Source organism: Cinclus cinclus, chromosome 22 (genome assembly GCF_963662255.1).
Source record: "Cinclus cinclus chromosome 22, bCinCin1.1, whole genome shotgun sequence".
NCBI classification, from domain to species: domain Eukaryota; kingdom Metazoa; phylum Chordata; class Aves; order Passeriformes; family Cinclidae; genus Cinclus; species Cinclus cinclus.
Genome location: NC_085067.1, coordinates 6,460,047 through 6,480,144, shown reverse-complemented (window position 1 = coordinate 6,480,144; position 20,098 = coordinate 6,460,047). Strand labels below are relative to the sequence as shown.

Genomic DNA, 20,098 nt, shown 5'->3' with positions numbered 1-20,098 from the left:
TTCCCTTTAAATACACTTTTTGTTAAACTGCTCCATCTAAAACGAACTAGGGGTTAATACACATTTTGCTAAGTAAGAAAAACAACTGAAAAAAAGCCCCAGCCCAACACTGGAGGCTCAGCCCAGGAAGATGGGAATTCTGAGATAATATTCAAAGTGCCCAAAGGGACAATGCTGTCTCTTGTTGTCACTGTCTATATTTAGCCACCGTGCTCATATGCAACTTAAAATACCTAGAATAGCAAGAAGAATTTTTTTTTTCCCCTTCATTTGAAGTGGTTCACTGTAGGGTTGTTAATTTTGGCTTATCACAGCTGACACTTGAGTAAGGGGGGGGGGAAATAGCGGCTTGAAGCTTTAACTCTCTCCACATGTGCCCCTCTGAGGAGCCCTCCTGACTCCTGCAGAACTGCCTTAAATTATATGCCCCCCATTTAAGAGAAGTTCACAGGTCATTTAGTTGATTTAAAATCCATTGTTGTTTGTGCAGCTGATAAGGGGTGAAAAAGCTATTAGTTAACAGACTCGGGTTGAGAAAAGAACTGTTAATAATTCCAGCTTCCTACTCGAATCACTGGAATTCTTCTGATCAGTTAATGTAAACAGTGTGATTTATATTTTAATACTCCAGCTTACATGAAAATAAGCAATAATTTTCACACTTTCACGAGTGTTTCATGCCGTTGCAAACTAAGTTTTTGCATTTTATCCGGTTACTGAAAAGATAATGAAGTATTTCTGTATGACAATCTGGCAAATATTTATGTTTTGGGGACATATTACACACTTCAGTGTGCTGGTTTTAATGGGAAAGGCTCCCAAGCATCAGTTTAAAGCTGTCGAAAAAATTGGGTGGAAAAATGAGAGAGAGCCAAGTCCTTGAGGAAATACTGGACATGTTGTTTATGGGGAGAATGACCTTGGCTAGTTTGGATCCCACTAATGGGCTGTTTATCCCAAAAGTGAACTCCTGGTGAAAAGGAGGGTGCTGAGCACCGGGGGCTGGGGGAATAAGGAGCACAGGAGGATTGTGCTGAGTGGGCAGCAAGCCTGGGGGATCCCTGCTCCAGCCAGGAATCTGCTGGGAGCTTGTCCAGCAGGAAGAGCCACCCTAAAAATTCAGATTGGAGGTCTGGAAGAAGTCAGGTGGCAGTGCAGGGAGCTGCTCTGTGGAGTCCCACTCACAGCCAGTGCAGCTGGAACTTGACCCAGCAGGAGTTTTTGTCTTGCAGTGCTTTCCCTACATCTGCCCTAAGGAAAAACCATTCATGGAATGCAGCTGGATGATACCTGCTCTCTCCCCAGAGGTGCTAACAGTTGTTTATGCTTCCACTATCTGATGATGGCACTGAAATGTTTCCTTTTCTTACACAAACTTCCAAGCGTCAAAAATCATCTTGTCCATTTTGATGGATCACTGGCATGTGTAAGTCCATGGCATGGGTGAATATCTCAGTCCTCAGTTCTGATGGACCATCAAATGCTGCACAAGCCATTCCAAAATCAATTTTAAAAATGAGCAATTACATCTTTTTATAAGCGGATGGTCAGGATCCAATAAATAGAAGTTATAAAATCAGATAAGTCACTTGATTAATCAACACAAATTCAGAGATTCTATGATGTCACTTGCCCAGTTTTACCTTTTTTCCCTCCCTCATGGTGGTCCTCAGTGTCTGTCCTGACCTGGCCAAGTGGGAGCTCCTTAGTTCAGAAATGTCAGCATCTATAAGGTTGTAGTCAGGTGGGAAAACCTGATATGCTTTGGGTCTTAGGAGTGCTTATTCAAACATTGCCTTTCCAGACACAGCGTGCCTTAAGGAATTTAAAATAACCTGTTTTAACTGCATGGTGTTAAAAGCAGCTGGGTAAGATACAATCTCCTCTGCACAGTAGCTTTTTCTTTCACTATTTTATCTGCATTTCCTAAGAGTGTTTCACCAGACAGAGCATGACCGTGCTTATATTTTGTGTTGGCAGCTCTCAGCCCTCTGTGACTCTGCCTCACTGTTCAGAGCGACCTTCATTATCTGCTGAGGTTTCACCAGGGCCATTATTTGTAGAAATACAAATCCTCTTGCCCAGGAAGAGTCTGGCTTTGGATATTTGCTTTAAATGTCATTTAAAAGCGAGCCCTACAGTGTTTTTTGCATCCAAAACTCAGTGTTGGCTTCCAGTCTTTCAAGTTTGCTCACCCTGTTTCATTCCTGGCTTTGAGGAGCTCCTGCCTTGACCTCTCAGTGGCCCTGGATGTCCATTTTGAGACCTGTTAGGAATATTTAGCTTAAAGAAGGTGCTTGAACTTAGTGTACCCTTTGCTTTGGATGCAGGGAGAAGGTTTTGGATGAAGCTAAAAGCCTTCAGTATTGTATCACATGCTGCTGGCTTTGATGTGTACACTTCAGCATCTTGTAAAAATGATCACATTTATAAAAGATGGTGATAGGAAGAAGTTTATTGAGTATTTCTCTGGATAAAGGGTGGTGCAGGCATTTCTGGAATTCCTTTTTAAGTCCCTCTGTACATCAGTTGGGCAGTTTTGGCCTTTTTGTTTTTAAGTGTGGAATTTTGCCTCTGTTGCCGTTTGTGCTTGACTTCTCATTGGACTTGGTGTTACTTGGTATTTCAGGTAATAAGTGATGGAAAACATCTGCTGTTTGGTGAGGTTCACCTTCAATGACAGCAGAATAGTGTGAATGAGAACATGAGCTCCACAGCATCACAGTCTGGGTCACTCCTCACAAAAATGGATTGTTGAGAGGCAGAAGGCACTGACAAAAGTTAATTTTTACTTAAGTGTATCTTAATTCAACCTTGCAATGAGTGGGAGAACACTTTTGAGAAAGGTAGTTGTCAGTTTATGTCTAATTCAGCAGTGCTGCAGCTGAGGGAAGTTTGCCACAAAGCCAGAAATAAGGTAAAAAGTTTGAAGCTTTGGTTAAAACGATGGCAGACAACTTGATCTGTAGTTGCCATATATAGTCATGCAAGAAAAAGTCTGTAGGAATCCTCCAGACGTTTATGGACTTCTCTGATTCATCTCTTGGAGCCAAACAGCTCCAGCCAAGAGATAGAGAATTTGTTAAACTGCATTAAGTTCCTAAATTACTGTAGCCCAAAGGAGCAATTCTTCCTTTTATAGGGGGAAAAGTAGGAAGGGAGTAGGCAGGGAGGATGGTACATTATGAAGTCTCTTCTTTTGGTAAGAGTTTCACGAGATGAGTAACATTCTAGAGCTCTTTAAAAAAGAGGAAAAAAACCCAAAAAAACACAAACCACAGACAAAAAGCTTGAATTAATTTCCGTTGCTCTCATCAAAAGCTGTCTAAATTTAGCCATTTCCTATAGACGCTGAGCTTATGCTGGCAACAGTCAAACTGTTTGTCCTCAAGTGCAATTTGTCACCTCCCCCTTCTAAGTTGGTAGAAGATAAGCTTGTATTAATTCTGCTGATTTATTATTATACAAATGTGCCTCATTTTAATCTGCCATGGATCTGATTGTGCTTCAGCAGCGCCCGGGAACGGGAATCGCTCGCTGCAGCTCCCCATGTCTCCCTTCCTCATCTTCCATCCTCTGGGTTCCTTTTCCTGCTCTTTTTATCTCCTTACTCTCCCCACCCCCTCCAAACACTGGAACAGTTCACAGTTCAGCACGTGAATTTGGGAATTAATCCCAGCTGAGAGTATATATTACAGTTGTGAGGGGATGCTGCTGCTCAAAAGCGCTTTATGTGGGTTTTTATTTCTGAAGTTCAGCTAACAAACAGTAAATGTATTGAATAAGTCTGTAGTGAGCTCTTGCTTTCTTTCATCTGGATGATTCATTTCTATCTACTGTGTGCTCCCAAAGCATGTGCATTATGGGCCTGAGCCTGTTTCCATAGGAATTTTGCCAGGAAAGTGTAAAGGCAGCAAAAGTTTGTTTTCTCCGAATTGCTTCACTCACTGAAGCAACATGAAAAGCTCTGTGCTGTGTTTTTAGGTCAGCAGGATGACAGTTAGATTAATTTTGAGGTGTTTTTACCAGGTATGCTAAATGAGATGTAGTAAAACCTTTGGGTCTGTATCCTGATGTTTTGAGGTTGTCAGTTTTGTTTTTTTTTCCTTTGAATTTCTCATCTTTGTTGGGATCTGAAGTTACCACGTTAGCTGCATTCAAAGGGCGAGGCCTGAACCCACAGCCAGTGACTCCCTGCATGGAAGAAGTCACAAAGAACATAAAGACAGCAGAGATGATGGTCACGAGAGTTTTAGCAAATATAGGACATTTATTTGCAGGACAGCAGGAATTTTACTCAAGTCCTCAAGAAACGTGTTTCCCGTAGGAGCAACTGGCATCTGAATAAAACTGGATGGTCAGGATCAAGATGAAGAAGAAAATCTTATAAAAAGATTAGTAGAGGATTGTGTAGTATTGGATTTTCTTGCATTGAAATCAAAGCAAAAGGCTGAGTGTAATGATAGAAATCAGTAAATACACCTGTGTTCTTACATGCAGGTATGTCAGAGTGTGATTAATGCGCAGGCTGCTCACAGCTACATTTGCAATCTGTGTGCAGAAGATAAGTGAGGGAAACAATTTTGCAATCCCTGATGTCCCAGCAGCTCCTCCCCAATTCACGGATGTAAGGATCCCTGAGGATGAAGCCTGGCTCCTCGTTATTGTATTTAACGAAGAATTACTCTTCTTGGAAACTTGATTTCAAAGCAAGATCCTTGCATTCTGGAAATCAATAACAGGTTTTAAAACGTGAACGTTTTTCAGTAATCTCACTTTTCCTAAACGAAGCAGTACATTGGGATTCATGACTTCTGAATGGTTCTACCCACCTCTTCCTTGAGACTGAGGAGAAATCCCAGTCCCACGAGCCCAGTGCTGCCAGACAGCTCCAGCTCCAGCTCCTGATCCATCATCCCAGAAAGCTGAAGCAGGGCTCACTCTGATTCCAGCCCTGCTAGTGGGGAGGGAATATGGAAAATTACAGCTGCAATTATGGTTTCACATTAAATATCCTTCTTTCTAAATCCACCATGTGAAGCATTAGGCTGTGTTTGAACTGGTGTTGTTAATTGGACCACAGCACTTAGGTGCCTCTTCTGCAAAGTCATGGCCCCTGTCATTAGCCTCCCATTAGACCTGTTAATTTTTGAGGGCTCATAATAATTACCTTTTTTCAGATGTTCCCCGTTTTACACTGAAGAGAAACCTCTGATCTGCAGGCTGTAATATTCCCCTGGATAACCAGGGGAGTTAGGAAGACTTTCTCTGTAGACTTTCAGAATGGGAAATACAGTGGATGGAGGATGAAATCTTGCAGGATGTGATTTGGGAGGAGTGTTCAGCATCTTTTTCATTAGAAAACTCAAATCACAGGGGCAGAGAACTTGTGGAACAACATGGAATTTATGGGGGGGCAGAGCAGTTCTGGTTAAAATTTGACAAATGTAGGTGAGGCTGGTTTTTGGGGATGTAAAACTATTGGGGTGCATAACTAAGCAGTCAGTTTGTTTCCCGTTTTTTTGGACAGATGGGCTCATCTAATAACATCTGCAGGTACTTAACAAAGCTCTTATTATGTTTGTTCTGTGTAGGCATCCTGGCCTAAGCTAGGAATGGCAATTCCTGGATTTCACTGCCACGTGGTTGTCTTGCTGGCGAGACCAGTGCACCTCAGAGGTTCTGAAATATTTATTTAGTGTATCAGATGGGTTTTCATTACATAAATGAGGAGTTCTGCTGAGCTGGGATGATGAGATATGGTTTTTCCCATGACAAGGGTCCATCATGGCATGTTTGGTGTCATCTCAAGCCTTCAGCATTAGGTTTAACAAGAGAGCAGGAGGGACAATCTCTGTGGAGCCATTATCCAGTGGGAGGTTTTTAAAAATTAATATTTGTTAAAACTGGTGCTTGATTTTCTGTGTATATTGGTGAACTGTTACACAAGTCATCCTTTCCTTTTTTTCCCTACTGGAATTTTAGTGACCAGGCTTTAATTTCATTAGAATTACCTCCTTCCAAAGTTCCACATGAATCATTTTTGTTTGAACTAATTTTTTTTGTTTCCTTGCAACTCTGCTTTTTAAGCTCTGCATAATGTTCTGTCCAATATCTTTCCTAGCCACTGTTAACTCACTGGTTTATAAATGACACCAGAGTTGTCACATGATGCCAAAAAGCTTGGTTCACCACATTAATTTGTAAACTTAGTTTAAAAAAAAATCCTTTTTCTATTCTGCGTGGTGTACGTGTGTATATATATACACACTTCCATACATATAAATGGGTGCAACAGCTCCTCTCTGGCAGGGTGGCTTTTTAAACAGTTGTGAAGGTCCCCAGGCTGTTTGGACGTGGCTGCACAGGCCCAGAGTAAACCTGTGAGCTTTTTGTATATTTGAACTTGGAAGAAACCATAAGAGGATTCCATTAAGACTCAGGCAAATTCCATTGAAGGCAAAGTCCCAGCACGGCGAGGAGGCTCCTTCCCACGTGCTCCTTTTGCCCAGCTTGGGAAGAGCACAGTTTGCACCTTGCCACTGCAAGGGGCCACAGGACCAGCCCCAAAATTCTCCCTCTTGACCCCTTTCCCCATGGCTGAGTAGGACCCACGCAGTGTTTGGAATTCAGTGGAAACTAGGGAATTTCCACAAAGAAACTCTTGAGATTTCTCCGTGGAGTCTGCTGTCCCTTCCTTTGGGATTGTCATGTGGCTGCAGTCTTACAAAATTGTCTGAAGTGGTCAAACAGCAAAAAATTCCATCTCTTGTCAAGGAACCCCTGCCATTATTTGTTCTGCAGGCCCTGCTTTGTAACCTCTCTCCCCCTGAATTGCAGTGCCCAGGGTTTTGCTCAATGTTCCACTCGAAGCTGAAGTCTGTGCTCACTAAATCAGCCCTTCACAAATGGAATATTTTTTCACTTCTTGCTGGGTGGGTCCATACACTGAAAAATAGGTCAAGAACAGTAATCTAAATCTACTACTAATAAATAATTAAAGGTAATGGAATTTGCACAAGATCTGTGAGCTTGAAATATTTCCGAAAGTACTGTGGTGTACGTTTTGCTACTGTAAATCAAGATTTTTTATTTATCATTGTGCTAGGTTGATACATATCTATAAATGTAACTTTAAAAGGGTTTTTCTTTTTGTACAGAGAAAACACTGGCATGTTAGTGTATTGAAATAACTAAAAATATCACAGAAGATTGATAAGATCGTGATTCATTCTTTAATGATCGGATTTCAAGTAAATACTTCAGCAGCCTTAAGCAATAAGAGGTTTTATATCTCATTAAATCAAAGTGTAAATTGAGCAATAAATTGTTTACTCATATGATTTACTTTGCTTTATATTTTAGGAATTAAGTAAGTCATCTAAGCTACTGTATAATACCTGTTTGAACAGCTACTGGGATTTCAGTTGCATCTCTTTTAGATTAAAGCAAAGTGGAACTTGCTGGAACTAATTAAATGTAAAGACTTAAATGGTTCCTTTAGTACACCCCCAATCAAATGTGCCCAGGATTTCTGGTGGACAAAAAATTGGAATATTATGGATTTTTTCATAATACAAAGAAACAATATTTAGAATATGTGCACTGGTAGGTGAGTGTCTGAGTGATCCCAAGCCCTTCACTCATTTCCCCATAGCAGGGTGAAGCATCTGTGCCTGCTGCCTCTCTCTAATTAACCAGCAGAACTGCTTACTCCTAATTATAGTTAACTTGCTGATTTGTGTGTTTCATGGTGACAAGTTGTGTCCTTGAAGTACACAATAATCAAACACACCTCAGAAGTTGATGCCAGCGTTCTTCCCAAATCCTTCGTGCTTGGCTGCCTCTCACCTCTCCCCCTTTCAGCTGGATTTATGGGAAACTCAGCAACATTCTGGAGATAATAGCAGGGTGGATGGAGTGTGTGGAGGCCTGGCTGTGCAGGATAAACATCCTCCCAATCCCTAGGAACAGACATCCACCCTCCCAGCACGCTGCCTCTGGGCAGAGGGGCATAAACCTGGCACCCAGTGTTTGACATGAGAGCTCTCCTTCAGCTGTGCTATTTCTTATCATGGACTCATGACACGGTTTGGGTTGGAAGGGATCTTAAATCTCATCTCATTCCACCCCCTGCCATGGGTAGGGACACCTTCCACTAGCCCAGGTTGTTCCAGGCTCCATCCAACCTGGCCTTGAACATGTCCAGGGATGGGAAGTGCTAGGTGTCAATGGAATTACAGCCACTTCTGCACAGCCAGAATGTCCTGGGGGAGGACATACCTCCTGTCTGGAGGTTATTCTGTGTTGGTTTTTTTTTTGTTTTTTTTCCTTTTTTTTTTTTTTTTTTTTTTTTAAGCTCTTCCAGGAAAGAATCAGGCTGTCCAGGCATTGTCAGTGCCATATCCATGTGGTTAACAGGGAAGGGGACACCAGAGGGGAAGGCAGCAGGGATGCTGCAGTGATGGGGCTGCTCCAGAATGGGTTGTGACAGCTGAACTGGTGATGTCACCCACACTGATAGCAGTGGGCTGCTTCTCATTAGGACTCCTGTGCCAGGCACAGTGACATTCCCCAGCCCCTGCGTGGCTCCAGCACACAAAACACGGAGCACTCGGTGGGAAATGTGGGGCTGGAATGTTCACCCAGGTTTTTGGGTTGGTTTTTTCACAGGAGCACAGTGCTTGTGTAGATGATAAAGGTGTGGAGGTCAAGCTTAGCCTTGCTGGACCTCTTCGTCAAACTGGGGTCAGAGGGCTCTTGTTGTGACATTTAGAGATAAGCATTTGGGAGGTAAATGAGATGGAGCAGCCTGTGAGGAGATCAGAAGGTGCTCGTGTAGCTTCAGACCTCAAGTAAATTACAAATAGAGCATTGCAAGCCTGGCCATTGCTGTGTCCTTTGTACTGTACACAGGGTATTAGGATCCAGATAAATAATGTAGTTTAGTTGTCAGAAAGATGCATGTGTTGCCCAGGATTTTAACACAGATTTATTCTTGGTTTATTTTCCGTTGAGTTATTTTTAATGAGAATGGAAAGGGAGTTAGAAATTATGTGGATTCAGATTTCATTGTTTAGCTACTTGATCAAAATATAAATGCATTGTTTCTACTCTTGTAAAGAGGAAATGCTATATTAGCTTTCAGCCATCAGATTTGATTCAGATAATGATACAGCATCCTAATTCATGGGCTCTTCATCAGATACTGAGTTTGTCTGTGATAGAGCCCTTTTCAGAAAACTGCTCTACCCTTGATAAATCATCCAGAGAGAAAGAAGACATGTATTTAGATGGCATGGAAAAATAGGCTAATAATGGGATTGTATTCCTGTACTCAAATATTTCAGTGTGTTTGTGCTGATAAATTATAATTTGTTTTAATGTTCTGTTGCATGGACCTTTTTCAGCTGTTCTGCCTGGCTGCTGTGGTTTGGTAGCTTTGTGAGGGCTGGAGCCTGGATGTTTTTCCTGTTTTGATCACAGCCCAGGCAGTAAAGGCCACCACACTTTAAACAGATAATAAATCACCCGGTGTCCTTGCTAACCAACACTGCAGACTCCCCTGGGTCTGAACTGAACGTCCTTCTTCCTGTTCAATTTAGTGTAAAGAAGGTAAAATTCTGTTTGAAGTTCAGTGTAATATTTTGAGACAAAGTCTGATGAGAAATTTTTCCAAACTGCCAAAAATAAATCTCCCCAGCAGAGCTGTGACTCGAGGCATATGTATTCCTGACTTCTGTCTGTTTATTTTTATTTCCCTTTGGTTGTGAGCTGTCTGAAGTTTTGATGTTGTTTCGCCGAGGAAGGAATTATAAAAGTACCCTCTAAACTCTTTCCTATAAACTCTTTCCAAGGGCAAGCCAGGAAAAGAGGGGAAAACAGAAACACTGGTGTGAGAAAGGTGTTTATGCCTTTTTGCTGTAGTGTGTGCCATTTATCCACTCACCTGCATGGAGTGTTTGGCTGAGTTTAAAACACTGAATCACATCCTTGCCTTTCCCTTTCCTGACCTGTTTGCCCTGGGAAGAGAATGGCAGTGGGATGCTCTGTCTCAGTTGTTCAGCTGCAACAGATTTCAAGTTATTGTGAAGATTTCACGTTGTCAAAGCATTTTACCCCGTTCAAGTGTGTGTTTTGTTGTGTCCTGGGATTGCCCTGGGTGGATTGCAGTGGGATAATCCATTGCTTGCCAATGGAGCTGAATCACCCTGAGCTCCCTTCTCTATCAGGAAATATTTTATAAGCAGTTTTACCCCCAGCCCAAGCTGCTGTCTGAATCAAGCACATGTTTTCCCATGCTGGCATGAATTTTGCTTGGTAACCTTCTGACTGCTGGGATTAGTGTTTAGCATCCTGGATTTGCTAAATGAATGCACTTTAAAGGTATTCTCCATTTTTGTTTCTGTTCTCATGGCTTTGGGATGCTCCTATTCCTCTCCACCCCTGCTTCTCTCTCTCTCTCTCTCTCTGCTGTTACAAACAACATCATCCCTCATTATTTAAGATGAATATAAAGGTGAAGTCCTGACATAGTTTATATCATGAAATAAAAAGTGCTGCAAACCCCATCTTTCAGAATTCAGGATGTGCCAGAGGAGGCAGTTAAATAGCAGGATTTTGGCTAGAGCTTGCCATGGACACAGGAGCAAGGATGACATTCTCCTGCCTCTGGATCTGGGATTGCATCTCCTGTATTTCTGCCTTCACTTCTGACATCACTTCTCTGTCTGGTGCCAAAAAAGTCAGTAAATTCAGAGGCAATATCAGGGACAAAACCCCTAAACCCGATGATTTTCAACCAGCTGAGATTTTTATCTGAAGAAAAGTTGCTTTGCTTGTATAATATATTTTTTCCTGATTTTATAAAGGGTGCCAGTATCCAGGCTGTAAATCTAATTCTGTTTGTAATTTCACTGGGCACTAAAACTGCCTCTGCCAGATTTTGGCCTTGAATGTGGGCATTTATTTTGCCATCAGTGATTATTGTTGCTTTCTTCAATGTCAGCATCATCAGGTTACAAAGAAAAAATGTTCTAAAATGTGCACAGCCCTCATGTCTCCCTTAGGAGGCAGGGAATGGGGAAAAGCTGCTCAACCTGCCAGTTTCCTTTGGTAGAGGTGTAATTTGTACACAAGGACAGCGTCCAACCTTTTTGTGTCCCAAAACAGGCAGCAGGATATATCAGGAGACATTTGGGTGATTTGGTTTGGCCTAAGAGCACAAGCACAGTTTGGTTCAGTCCAAAGAAGGAGCTCAGAAAGCTGCAATGTTATCCTTGACTTGATGGGGATTAAGCTGTATTTTAGTGCAATAACCATGTCAGAAGTGAAATTTGACTGATCATTTGTCTTTGATAGCTTCATTTGCCTTGGGCCCCCTAAGCCATTTCTCAGGGAGTGGGAGAACTCCTGATACTCCAACTCTCTGCATGACTTGTCATTTAAATGACAAAAATCACTTCTCTCAAAAGCCTACTTTTCCTTCAGGAAAATCAGATTAAACCCAGGGCTGAGAGTGTTTTGGTGAGTGGTTTAACATCCAATATGTTGCATGACTATAGATGTAAAAGTAAATGTGTTGGAAAAGAGTATTTCCCAACTTTTTGAGGTCACCTTCTTTTCCAAAAAAGCTTGAGGCCTCAACAGACCCTTCTCTATATAGAGAAAATGCTTCAAATATGTCTTTGTGACCCCCTGCACGAGGTTCAGGTAGCTCAGGGACTGTGGCCTGTGTGCAGGTAGGAAGATTTCATGGTTACTGAAGCAGCTGGTGACTGTTCTAGCTGTGGGCAGAGTTCCCAGAGCATTGTAGGATTCAGCATTGGAGGGGTTGTCCAGAGTCTGACCAATTTTTTTTTTTTTAAGTCACTTGGCCTTAAAAATGGGTCTTCAGCACTCATTTAGTACAAGTTGTGCTCAGCTGAGCCTTTGAAATCTCCAAGGATGGGAAATCCATCCTCTCCCTGCTGCCCTCCCAAGTGATGCAGCATCAGGTTATTGGTTTCATCCTCTCCCACATTCATTTCCAGGTGTAAGTGCACTATGAAGTGGCTGCTTGTGCCTTGTCAGTGGCAAAAACAGGAATGCAGCATCTTGGCTGTGCATGACTAGCAGTGTCCTTTGCAGAGTTACTGGATTTTATTCTTCAGGCACACACATAATAAGAATTATGGAATTTGTAACAGAATTGGGCCCAAACCAGCTTAGAAGTGGAGCCATAGAAAATTTTAGGTACAATAAATATACCTTTTTTTGTCTTAAATTATCTCAGTTGCTAAGTGCTATAAACCTCTAGAGTGATTCTGTGGGCAGTATTTTAATGAATTTTGTAGCACTGAGTATGTTATAATTTGGAAGAAGAAATTTTGAGTTATACAGAAACCAACAAATAATACTTGTCATCCTAAATGAGTTCCAGTTCTCTGATGACTAAAGCCAGAGCACTCTTGGGAAAATAATAAATAAAACAGAGATTTTACAAAATGGCAACACTTCCAGTTGAAATGATGGTCCAGAATCATCTTCCTATAAGCCTGGCTTCCATTTGTGGGAATTTCCTTGGCATAAGTTCAGAGGTGTAGCTGCTGTGGAGGCAGATAGAGACATTTACTGTTAATCTCATTAATGTTTCAGCTGAATTAGGAGACTGAAGGCATTCAGTGCTTACCCAGCACCACCACAGTTTGGATAATTAATACCATTTGCAGGTCTATGTTAAACTGGAAATTCAGATCTGCTCAAAGTGAACTCCAGGTATAATTCTATTTTAATCAAAGCTCCAACAAAATGCGATCAGAATTTAAGCAACACTCGAGAACTGAAAATAGCATCAGGAAAACCCTGATGATGACTTGTCCTTTCCAGTTTTTCTGATGGCATATCCTGCTTCTGTCTTCCAGGACCTGCGCAAACAGGTAGCTCCACTCCTGAAGAGTTTCCAGGGAGAGGTAAGAGCTTCTTCTGGTTCTTATGCTGCTGTCAGTGCTGCCTCACACGAGCCTGGTGTGCTGGCAGGGTGTGTGTGGCCAGGTGGGCAGAGCCCTCAAGGCTCAGCCCTTTGCATTATGTGTGTGCAGGGAATGTCAGCACCTGAAGGGAGCCTGAGGATGCACAGGGAGCTTTTACAGGATCACAAAGTGACAGGACAAGGGGGAATGGCTTCAAACTGACAGAGGAGTAGGTTTAGATTGGATATTGGGAAGAAATTCTTTCCTGGCACAGGTTGTCCAGGCAAGCTGTGTTTGCATCATCCCTGGAAGTGTTTAAAACCAGGTTGGATGGGGCTCTGAGCAGCCTGGGATAGAGGAAAGTGTTCCTTCCCATGGCAGTGGGATGGAACAAGATGATCCTTAAGGTCCCTTCCAACCCAGGTCATTGTGTGACACACTGGGTTTGTGCTGGACGATCTAAACTGGTCACATCTGATGGCCACATCTCTTTGCTCTGAGGCTCCCTGAGCATCCTGTCACCGTGGCAGGGACCCGGGTGGCACACCCAGCTCTCTGGGCCTCACTGCCCCTACGGGCTGGGCTGTTCATGAGTGCAGTGTAGTGCACTCGTAAAACACGAGGATACTGCAAATCATTCTCCCTGCAAAGCTTTTCAGCTGTAAAACACTGTATTCCAGAGGGCTGATGGAAGCCCTTGTGTTGGCAGGTGTTTGTTGGAAAGGCTGAAGCTCTACAGCCCCGCTGCTGGCTCCAGCTTGGGTTTCTCTTCCCAGCACTCACGTGAGCAGAGCGCTCACGAGTTTAAAAGCCAACTGTTGTTATTTTGAAGAGTTTCTACAGGCAAAGGCAGCTGGGTCAATTAGAGAGTTTTCCATTTTTGCTGTGGCCAGATGGGAGCCGTGGTCGTGCCGCTAGAAAGCGTCAGGGAGGGAGGGTGGAAATCAAATTTGTCCTTGTAAAGCTCCGTGCCTGTGTGCGGGGCTGGAGGGAGGCTTGAGCTCACACTGATACACCTGACAGAGCTCTGCCCCTCAGGAATTGTGTTCCAGCACTTCCTCAGTCCCTGAGGTGTTCACTGCCTTTAGGTTGTGGCACTTCCATCAGCACAGGGAAGTTCAGGAGTGTTTGCAGGACTGGGATTTAAGTGCACGGCTCCCCTGAGCGAGGCTTGCATTCCTGATCACTTCTACATCCTGCTAAATCTGTGTCCCAACCAGGCAATAATCCCTCATTTAAAAACAGCATGGTACTTTTTGTTTTACAACCCCGATTTCCCAAGTATTTCTAGAAATAAATAAATAAATGGCATAACTTTGTCCTTGATATATCCAACAGACATTTGTGAGAACAAAGAATGACTTGCATGAGTCCGTTTGCCAATGGAAATTTACACTTCAAAATTGCTCCGAGTGCATTGCAGTGCTCTTAGAACCTTTTCACTTCAGTTTCAAGCTTGCAATGCACTGACTGAAAAGTGCATGTGTGCTTTCAGCACTGTTCTTTAATGAAGGGAATGTCTGAGGATCAAGTCAAAAGCATAAATTTAAATTTGGCTACAGTGAAGGAGATTCTCCCATTAGATCTTCCCTGCTGGAGACAGCTCCCTGTAACCTTGGTACAGCTTACACACACTCCTCTCCCGTAGTTTTGCTTTACTGATATAAAATCGAAGTTTATTTTGGTATAAATTCAACATTACCTGAGTAAAATTAGTTGTTGTAATCCCCTGTTACATAAATGAAGCACAAATACATTAAAGATTGTGCTGCTGAATCTCTGAGCTGGTGATTCCAGTCTCCCTAATCGAGACAGGGTTTCAGAAACCTAAAAAACCTGAACTAATCATGATTGACTATATAAATGCACCACATTAAACTGTGAATTATGGTATTTGATTATAGATGTAATTACTGTATCTTGTTTTGGAGACAAATCAAAATACTGAGGATATGAGCCTGTTCTGTTGAGTTATATTTGATTGTTCAGGATATAGATCTGGTTTCTGGTTGTTGTTAAGGCTGACTTTCTAAAACATCAGGAGATGACTGCTCTGGGTATCTCAAAAACAAGTTTTGTTGAGCAAATAGGCTTCTCTCCATTTGAAATGCACAGGAGATGCCTCAATCCCTGTCCCCTGAGAGGTTTAGGGAGCAGCACTGCTGGGAACAGACACTCACCCCAGCAGCCCCCTGGGCTTGCCTTGCAGTGATTTTTTACCTGTCAGGTGAGATTTAATGTCCTGGGAGGAGCTGGCAGAAGGACCTTTTGGTCACACAGTACCTGTGGGATGGGATGTGAGCAGGGAGGAGGAATAGGGCAAGAAATTCCCTGATTTTACTACACAGACATCAGTTTTCAGCTCCAGATTTGTCCTTGGAAGGGCTCAAGGCCAGGCTGGTGGGCTCTTGAGTAACCTGCTCTAGTGGAAGGTGCACATGGCAAGGGAGCTGGAACAAGATGGGCTTCAAAGTTCCCTTCCAACCCAAACCTTGCAGTGATTCTATGATTTTTGGTTTTTTTAAAAAAAAAAAACCATCAACAGCAGTGAGTAAATAAAGCAGAGGTAAGTGGAGAAGTCACGAGAGCAAATGTGTTTTTAGGGCCCCTTTTGCTGGAGAGTGAGTGTCCTGGAGCAGGAGTAGGGGGTGCTGTAGGAGCAACCTCCACAGGCATCGTGGGTGGGAATATGGAACACTGGGGCACCACCAGCTGCTCACTCAGAAGTGAGGAAAGGGTTCTTACCTGATTCAACTTCTGCATTTACCTGTGGGAGAGTCTCCACCACATTTTTGCCTGACTCCTGTCTCCGCTCCCCGCTGCTGCTGCTGCCCCATCCTTTGCTCAAACTCTACTCTTGGACAGAATTAGGTGCTTTTGGCATGGAATAATAAATTCGACTCCACATCAGAAGGGAAGTGGGCTTTTGCCAGTCCCATGTGGGGTGCACTGTCCACAGGGCTCTGGGCTCTGGGGAGGGCCAGCAGAGCAGAGGATGGAGGCACAGGTTACCTGATAAGCACAGGTATTTAAGCTTCTTTACTTGGATATCACTGTGTTCCTGCTCCCCACCCCGTGCTTTTCCTCAGCGCTTTTTCTGGTGTGATCCCACGTTCAGCACAAAATTGGGGTTTTTTTTCCCCTCTTTGGCTGGCTTAGTTTCCCACCAGGTGGGTTCAGAGCAGCAGCTCGGTGCAAGGGAGAGGCCAGGAGAGCAAAGCCAGGGCAGGAGCAGCACAAATGTGTCAGCTCAGGTAGACTTAAACCTGAACTTAAATCCTTGAACTGTGCCTGGGTGAGCCTGACGTGACTTGGAGAGAGGGAAAGTTAAGCTCAGGTATTTATGTCCCTTCTCAAGCACGATTTTTGGGAGCTGCTGGTAAACCTGGGGCCAGTTGGCTTTTTTAAACAAACCCACAGGTCACTTTAGCCAATTTTTCTCTTCAGTTTAAGCACAGAATGTTGATACTTCCCCCCAGTATTTTCCCTTTATATCAGATGAATTTATAAATACTGGACAAAGCAGAACATTCTGTATTCCTTAGTTATTTATCTCATTCATTCAGATAAAAACTGTTCCAGTTATCAAATATTCAGTTTCCATTAGTACTTGGAAATAACTTTTTTTTTTTTAATAGATCTCAGTGTGTTAAGTAACTGGATTTTTTATGATAAGAGTTAAAGTAAAAGCACTATAAAATGAAATTTAGCATACTACAAATTTTCACATGCATTCCTAGTTCAGCATGAGCCCCTATTAATTCATCACTGGAGAATAGTTTTATTATAGTACTTTTTCCTTATTTAGGATCTTAATGGAAATTTGAAGGCAGTTTTCTAATTTAACAGAATGTTGTGTCTGCTTCAGAGCTGATGGTATTGTTCTTTTGAAATCTGTGGGTAACTTTTCTGCCTTCCCTGGAAGATTTAAGGTCTGGGTGGTGTAAATAGGCTATTGTGAGCAAGAGAGTTAAAAGTCATTAATTTCAGAAGTGTAAAATTCCTGTCATTTTGATCTTAAATCTCTGTCCTGCTTTTCCTTTTCCTTGCCATTAACTTGAGGATGCAACTTATTAATGGTTTGCTCTCCCTGTGTTGGGATGTGTACAGGACAGAATCAGGAAAGGTTAAAGACCTTTACCATGCAATCATGGAATTATATATAATGAACAAGGCACTCCTGCAAGCAGCCATCTGAAAAAGCTGTGTTCTGGGCAGGTCACTGTGCTTTACCATGCGTACATAAGTGGATGGGTATTTGTACAGGAAATCTGAGGGAAAAAACCAACCAAACAAACAAACACACACACAAACAAAAGAAGCAAAAAGAAGGGATGTTCTTGGGCTATGTTAATTTACAGAACTGATGTTGTGGTATGGCAATCTGATGTTGGAATCCGTATTTGTGAAGTCATCAGACAGATATTTTAAGGCTGGGAAAGGATTTCCTGAGGTCATTAGCATTCTTTTCATGTGGCATAAGAGCACTGTCCAACAGTAATGCAGTAATCCCTCATTTGGAGAACCCTCTAAGGCACAGACTCCAAAGCAACGTGCTGGACTTGATGTCTGTGAAAGCCATTTCTCATTTCTTCTCCCAGAGCAAGTACTTTTAAGGGTATTGCCATTCTGATGAGACCACTCTGGCTCCCCACTCAGCTGAATTGCTCTTTAAACTATTAATTTGGTCAGTTGAGTAATTTAATAATTTTCCATATGCAGACAACAGAAGCTGAAAATCAGTTTGATGTGCTGGAACTACTAATCATGTCTTTGAAGGAGTACTCTAATAATGTGTGTGCCTAAACCACTTCAGACCTATGTTCCTTCTGCATTTTGAAGGACTGCTCCTGAGCTGATACTCATATTTTTCTATTTTACCCCCTTTAATTTCCTTATGTTAAATTTCCAAACCTAATTAATACAATTTCTTTCCTGTACGTTCACTCCATGATGGCTCAATTAGAGCAGCAGTAGAACTGTGGTTCAATATTCAGGCCAACTTCATAATTGAAAACACATTTTCTTCTCAAAAGCTGCAGCTGGTTTGGTTCTGCTCATGCAGAAAAGGATATAACCTTGCATAACATAGGAAATGAACGGTTGAGAGAGAAGCCAAATTCAATTTCAGTCAGATATTTTGAGGATAAGTCCATGATCTATGGAAGCAAGGGAATGAAAAGTGTGTGTATGTGGAAAGCAGCGTGTTCAGCACTCTATTAATCACGGCCAGCCTGGGTGCTGTTGTGTGCCTTGCGTTAGCACTGATGCTCATAGGGAGGCTGGAGAGCAGCCAAGCACTCCAGAAGTTAACCTCTTAAAGACCCTGAGCTGCTTTCTGTTGAATAAATGTAATTTTGTGGTCAGAAATAAATGCTTGTGATGTAGCAGGAGCTTTGAAAACAACAGCGTGGCAAAGCTATTACAAATTGCTCTGTGTTGGGGAAGTCAACAGCATACATCAAAATCCAGCGCTCGTGTTTGGGCCTAGAGCCTCCCTGCTTTTCATGCAAGTCCCATCAAAAGTCCCTCTATTTACCAAAAGTGAATATTTTTGCCAGTTAATTCTCTTTTAAAGTCCACTTTGCATCTCAGTTTTGTTCCCCAAAGCAGGGAGAGGTCATGACCCGCTCTTAGGGTAACGCAGCTCCACAGTGCTTTCATTTCTTTGTTTACAGAAGTGTGTAAATGATTATTTATTTATTTTTGGCTGGCTTGCTTGAAGTTTAAACAACATCTTTCCTGAGGAAGGTGATTTAAATATACTCCAGCATCTCACAGGCTCTCCCTGCTGAGCACGTGGGGCGGCTGCTGCGGGGCCAAAAGCATCCCCAAGAGGAGACACTGACCTGCAGGGGAGGGACAGAACTGCAGAGACTCTCAGTCACAGTCACAGCCTCTCCTATTATATCCCTTTTTTCCTTCCTGGGACAACTCTCAGCTGTGGGGGTAACAGGCAAAGTCCCAAACCTTACACATCCCAGCAGCAGCGACAGGCGCCGTGCACCTTCCCCAAAGCTCTCACAGGTTCCTCTCCAGCTTCAGGCAAGTTGTACCAAGACAGCAGAGACTACCAGGGTAACTTTGGGGAGGATCAGCCCAAATCCTCTTATTTTTAGATAATTGACAAAGTGCTGAAATTCCTGTTGGCAGCTGGTGGGCTGTCTGTACCAAGGCACGCTGTGCCGCTGCCATGCGCTCGGGGGCAGTGGGAACAGTGGTGGGAAATTCAGTTTATTCAGGATTCTGACAGGCAGCACTGGTGCAGCTCGCAGGGTCAGGAGTGTCTTCTCATCCTCAGGAAAAAAAAAAAGAGAGCTTGAAGTGTGCTGGAAGGAATGGGGATGGGAGGGCTGGGCCAGGCGAGGTATTTTGAGTCCCTGTTTCTCCAAATACAGAATTATCTTTGTATTTATTACAGATTTACCTCTGCATTTATTACAGAATTACCTCTGTTTATTACAGATCTACGATGAGGTTCTGTACAAGCTGGTGTCTGGTCTTGCTCTGTCAGAAAGGAGGAGCAAGAGAGTACAAAATATGAGGAAAAGGGTGCAACTTGGTGTTTATGTGCAGGTGGATTTTGCACAAAGGTGGTTAATGAGCTCCTTCTTGCATGGATTCCTCCACCTAATTTTTTTTTAAATACCTAAACAGAAGTTTGGATCATCCACGAGGCAGAGGAGTGATTGTGGGTTCCAGGTGACTGCTCAGAGACTGGAGGGCAGGTGAGAGCACCCACTCACCTTACACAGCTCCTGCTGCTGGGAAGCTGGGGGTGATGTGGGACAGCCCAGGCTGCTCTGTCCTGGCCTCCTCCCCTTCCTCCCTGCACCATTTCACACACCAAACATGGCTGGGCTGGCATGGCCAGAGTTGTTCTCCATCCTTGTGCTCTCACAGAACCTCGAGGGTCAGAACTGGCAAGCTCTGACATCTCCCTCTTTGGTTACAACAAATGATTTGCTGATCTATTCACCAGAAAGATGTTCCTTCAGTTTTGAGGGAAGGATGTGTCCCCTGTTTAGAGGTCAGCTCTTTGTTTTACCTTTCTGGCATTAAGAAAATTCACGACTGGCCTGTGCTGACTTGAGGAGAGAAGCTGGATGCAAAGTGTAGAATTACAAGGGTAAATCATTCTTCAGTGT

At 43.0% G+C, this 20,098-nt stretch overlaps 1 protein-coding gene across 9 annotated transcripts in view; it reads left to right on the top strand.

Annotated features, from left to right (window-relative positions):
- The window catches only part of CUX1 (cut like homeobox 1), a 271,693-nt gene that overhangs the window by 93,370 nt on the left and 158,225 nt on the right, over positions 1-20,098 (top strand). For 8 of the 9 annotated variants that reach the window (XM_062507263.1, XM_062507264.1, XM_062507261.1 and 5 more), the window contains one exon: positions 12,903-12,950. The exons of the other annotated variant lie outside the window; for it this stretch is intronic. In XM_062507263.1, the coding sequence (XP_062363247.1) occupies positions 12,903-12,950 (48 nt within the window). The remainder of the gene's footprint in view (positions 1-12,902; positions 12,951-20,098) is intronic. 9 annotated transcript variants of the gene reach the window in all.